This window comes from Mesoplodon densirostris, chromosome 2, assembly GCF_025265405.1.
Source record: "Mesoplodon densirostris isolate mMesDen1 chromosome 2, mMesDen1 primary haplotype, whole genome shotgun sequence".
In the NCBI taxonomy this organism is placed as follows: Eukaryota; Metazoa; Chordata; class Mammalia; order Artiodactyla; family Ziphiidae; genus Mesoplodon; species Mesoplodon densirostris.
Window position 1 is genome coordinate 115,291,596 of NC_082662.1, and position 4,638 is coordinate 115,296,233.

Below are 4,638 nucleotides of genomic sequence, written 5' to 3' on the forward strand. Positions count from 1 at the left end.
ATGCGGCTGCAGCCCCTGCTGCGGACTGTCCTCTGGGCCGCGCTCCTCAGCTCCCCTCTGCGAGGGGGCTGTGGCCTCCGCCACGAGGTCTACTGGAACTCCAGTAACCCCAGGTAGCAGGGCTGAAACCTGCGGGCTCCGAGCCGGGCCTGCGCGCTCCCGGGCCGGGCGCGCGCCCGACACTCGCACTGTGCGCGGCGCCGTCTGGACCCGGCCGCGCGCCGGGGCTCCTTTGTTTGAGCCGGCGGGGGAGGAGGGAGGGGCGAGGCGTGCCCGGGGTCCCCCACCCCTGCCCGCACCCTTTGGGGGGCGAGAGGGGGACCCCAGCCCCGAAGGCAATCGGTGGGGTCTCGGAGCCGGCAGCCGAGAGACCTCGGCCTGCACTCCGAGTCCCGCCCCCCTCGCTTCTCTCTTGGTGATCCCCAGCCTCCCAACGGCCCAAGCTGGGGCCGGCGGACTTGCGGCGGGGGGGCTTTACTCTTGTGAAAGAAGGTTACTCTCCTGCTCGCTTGGCCTTCCCTTTGGTGCTACTCTTTCTCCTGATCTCATTCTGTAACTCTGCTTTCATCTCGTCATTATTAGTCCTATTTCTGTGCAGTCTCGGCCCTGCCCTTCTAGCTGAATCACCTTTAGGCAAGTCGTTTGACCTCCCTAACCTCAGTTATCTCATCTGTAAAATGGGCTAATAATGCCTAGTACCCTGGGAAGTCAGGCGGACTAACTGAGGTCATGTGTGTGAAAGAGGTGCAGGCTGCACAGATATAAACTATTATTTATTTCTCTCTCCTGAGCTGCCTGCCTTTGAACGTCGATATTTTTTCCTGTTTCCATCCTCCTCCCCAATTCTCCCTGCCTCCCTCCGCTTTCTCCATCTGTTTTTCTTTCTGATTTTCACTTAAGACAATCTGTGACGCCGTTTGTTCACTCACTAACATTTATTAAGCATGTACTCTGTGCCGGGATCTGTGCTACGGTGCTGGGGGTTAGAGATAAGACCTAGGCTCTGCCCTCTGGGAGCCCAAAGAACCCCTGGGCCAGCAAGCTTCGGGACAGGTCATTACAATACCAATGCTGTGTGATAAGAGCTATTGTTGTCCTCCAACTCTGAATTCCTCACTCTCTGTTCTAGACCAGTGCTTCTGCATCACTTGGAGGTTTTGTTAAAAATTCAGGTTGCTAGCCCCTAACCCTGAGGTTTCTGGCTCATTCATTCAATCCACAAATATTTGTTGAGCGCTGTCCTTGTGCAAGACACTTTTCCAGGCACTGGGGATGCCGTGGAACAAAACGTACAAAGGCCCAGCTTGTGTTCCAGTAGGTCTGAGCTGAGCCCAGGAATCTGCATTTCTAATCAGAACTCCAGATGCAGGTGGTCTTAAGACCACCCATTGAGAGACAGTTGGGGGCCTTTCATAAGTCAAGTTGGACTCTGTGTATGGTGGGGATGCGGGGGGAAGTGATTCATGCTCTATTTGATGCTGGAGGGGGACAGCATGTCCCAGGTTTTCCCACCTGTACTGACTCCTCCAGGCAGGTGGAAGGGAGTCCTGAGGAGGCCAAAGATTGGGAGATATGTGGAGGGGGCTCCCCTCTTTGTATGGCACTTGATTGTCCTGGCAAAAAAAAAAAAAAAAAAAGTGAGGTTCCCACCATCCACTCTCTCATTTTTTTTTTTTTAACTATGGCATTCTTTTCAGCATTGAATTGAGGTCTTAAAAGGCAAGCCTTCCTCTTTATGCATCTGTTAATGAGGATATTGTTCCCAGGCTCCATCTCTAGTCTGTGACTGCTCTGTGGGCCCAGATCTGTGCCCCTTGCCTCTGTGCCCCAGCTTCTTCACAGCAGCCATCCACCTAACATTTATCAAGCACAGGTGCTACACCAGGCCCTGTCTTGGGCACTAGGGCTAGATAGGTGGGTGGCAGCTCCCACCCAAAAGCTAGGGTGTAGTGAGTGGCCTTCTCACATTTGGGCCATGTGGTTATAGGCACTGCAGTCCCTTAACCTCTCTGAACCTGTGAATCGGTTACCTCATCCTTTTCTTGCACTCTGTCTCGCAAGAGGTGTCAGTCTGGAGAACTCAGGCCTTCCTAAGCTGCTCCCTCTCCAGCAGGTGGGGGATTGGCTGGTGGGGACCATTGCGAAGGGGTATCTCTGACCCTTGTGCCCCAGGTATGCCGTGCCATGAGCCCCTCCGCCCTCACCTACCTTATGCCTGCAGGCTGCTTCGAGGAGACGCCGTGGTGGAGCTGGGCCTCAAGGATTACCTAGACATCTTCTGCCCACACTATGAGGGTCCAGGGCCCCCTGAGGGCCCTGAGACATTTGCGTTATACATGGTGGACTGGCCAGGCTATGAGGCCTGCCGGGCCGAGGGGCCGGGTGCCTTCAAGCGCTGGGAGTGCTCCCTGCCTTTCGCTCCCTTTGGCCCTGTTCGATTCTCAGAGAAGATTCAGCGCTTCACGCCCTTCTCCCTCGGTTTCGAATTCTTGCCTGGAGAGACCTACTACTACATCTGTGAGTGAAGATGGGCACACTGGCTGCCTCCTGGGGAAGGTGGGGAGGGGAATGGGGCTACCTGCCATTGCCAGCAGTCAAGGCAGAGATCCTGAGGGGTGGGGGAATGGGAGGACTGGGAAGGAAGGCTAGGCCTAGGAGGTGGGGAGTGGGCAGGGGGCCTGAGTCCAGGACCGAGTAGGGGGACATCTAGAGTGAACCAATAGAGAGGAGGGGAAAGGAAGAGGAGTCAGGAAAGAGGACATGAGTAGGGTCACAGATGGGGGCCTGGCACCTAGATGTGGCCCCCAAATAAGGAAAAGCTTTCCAGGGAACTGGAGAGAAAAGAAGCTGGGAGGGTTTGAAACGGAGTCTGAGGCATGCAAACTAGCCTGTGCTAACTTCTTCCTCCCAATTTCCCACCACCCAGCAGTGCCAACTCCGGAGAGTCCTGGCCAGTGCTTGAGGCTCCAGGTGTCTGTCTGCTGCAAGGAGGACAGTGAGTGGGTTGGGGCAGGGGAGCAACCCTTCTGGCTAGTGTGGGGCCCTCAGGAATGAGGGGAGGAGTGGGAAGAATCTGGGAGCATCAAACTCTGAGGAACCTCTTCTCCCCCCATTTAGCCTGTGGGAGCCTCCCCTACACAAAGGGAATGGCACCTCCAGGGGCAAGGCTGTCCAAGGCCTTAGCTGAACTGGTGGTCTCTAATGGCAACTGGGAGGAGACGTGGAAGTTGGGGCTTAGAGATGATGAGGTGGTAGATTATGGGAAGGGATTGGCCAGTTCGGGAGACCCCTTAGAAAGGGGTGGGAGTGAACAGGTAATGGGGAGAGCAGGAAGGAGGCTGCTGAAGCAGGAGGACCCATCAATGCTACCCCCTCCCCCTCACAGAGCCTGAGTCAGCCCATCCTGTTGGGAGCCCTGGAGAGAGTGGCACGTCAGGGTGGCAAGGGGGGGCCACTCCCAGCCCCCTCTGTCTCTTGCTGCTGCTGCTGCTCCCAATTCTGCGTCTCCTGAGAGTTCTCTGAGCCAAGCGGACCCTTCCTGCCACCCCCAGGAACCAGAGCCCTCCCAAGACTTCCTGGAGGAGGGCCCCTGCCCCCTACCTGAGCTGGGAGGGCCAAGCCAGACAGACAAGATGGAATAGTGATGGGGGAGGTCAGAGGGTCTGGGGTGACCCTTCCAGGTGCCAGCCTCCTCATCACAGGCTGAAGAGGAGCTGCAGGGGAGCTGCAGACAGCCCTGGGCACCCTGGAACAGAGGCAAGACAAACATAGGGTCTCTGTCAGCCGCTTTGATATTCTCATCCCATCCCCCAGGAAGACTGGGATTTGATGGGATTGGATCCTTGAGCCTGCTGGGGGCCAAGGCCGAAGACCTGGGGACAGGTGATTGCTGGACCAGGTCAAGCAAGAAGCCCAGGCTTGCCATCTGTGCCCAGTGCCCTGTGGGCCTCTTCCCTGGGGCAGCACCTTTCCTCCCCAGGGGGTCACCCACTTGTCTTCTGTGAAGACGGACTTGCCATGAGGTCGAATTTCATGCCAATTTGTATTTTTATAAGTGTCTGGACCAAGCCTTCAATAAACCGCCCATCTTTTTGTCGCTTTCCCCAACCTACTGCCCTCTGGCTCCTTCCCTGACACCGGGGTGGGGGGGGGGGGCGGGGGGGGACTCCCTGCAGCCTCTGCTCTCAGCTTGGCTTGGCCTGACCTCCCTGCCAGCTGTGCCCAGACCATCCATGCCAGGCCTCAGTAGGCACCCTCTGGGCAGTGTGGGGTGGGTGCCAGCAGCAGCTGTGGAGCTTGGCACCTTCTACCACCTCCCTAGCTGGCTTCCTGTGCTGGGGAGGGGACAGGTGCTCCTGATAGCCCACCCACTTGGGGCACTGCGGAAGCTGTGGTAGCACCAAGCAGGGCACTGGGGCAAAAGCAAGGGGTAGTAGAAAGACAGCACCTGGGTTTCAGAATGCCTGGGTCCCTGAGAGCTGGGCGTCCCTCCCCTCCCCAAGGGCAGTCTGGGCGGTGCCTGGCCTAGAACTGGGAAGGTGGGGTCAGATCAAAGCCTTCTTCCCCAGCGGCCTCTTTGTTCTTCGCTTTTATGAGGAGGAGGAGGTGGGGCCGAGGAGGGAGGGTCCCCTTTGCTCT

The 4,638-nt window shown here is 57.4% G+C and overlaps 1 protein-coding gene across 3 annotated transcripts; it reads left to right on the forward strand.

Annotated features, from left to right (window-relative positions):
- EFNA4 (ephrin A4) lies at positions 1–3,762 on the forward strand. 3 transcript variants are annotated; one of them, XM_060088145.1, is made up of 4 exons: positions 1–113; positions 2,222–2,517; positions 2,927–2,995; positions 3,529–3,762. In XM_060088145.1, the coding sequence occupies exons 1-4, from the start codon at positions 1–3 to the stop codon at positions 3,639–3,641; spliced, it is 591 nt and encodes a 196-aa protein (XP_059944128.1). In that variant the 3' UTR covers positions 3,642–3,762. The 3 variants fall into 3 exon arrangements, with proteins under 3 accessions (XP_059944128.1, XP_059944138.1, XP_059944119.1); XM_060088155.1 differs by having other exon boundaries at positions 3,552–3,762; XM_060088136.1 differs by having other exon boundaries at positions 3,386–3,627.
- The last annotated feature ends 876 nt before the right edge of the window (positions 3,763–4,638 follow it).

What these genes read in the sequence shown, in the direction of transcription:
- EFNA4 (XM_060088136.1), top strand. Translation starts at nt 1, where the DNA reads ATGCGGCTGCAGCCCCTGCTGCGGACTGTCCTCTGGGCCGCGCTCCTC. An exon ending in TGGAACTCCAGTAACCCCAG is followed by an intron (nt 114 to 2,221) that starts GTAGCAGGGCTG and finishes TTATGCCTGCAG; the next exon opens with GCTGCTTCGAGGAGACGCCG. An exon ending in AGAGACCTACTACTACATCT is followed by an intron (nt 2,518 to 2,926) that starts GTGAGTGAAGAT and finishes CCCACCACCCAG; the next exon opens with CAGTGCCAACTCCGGAGAGT.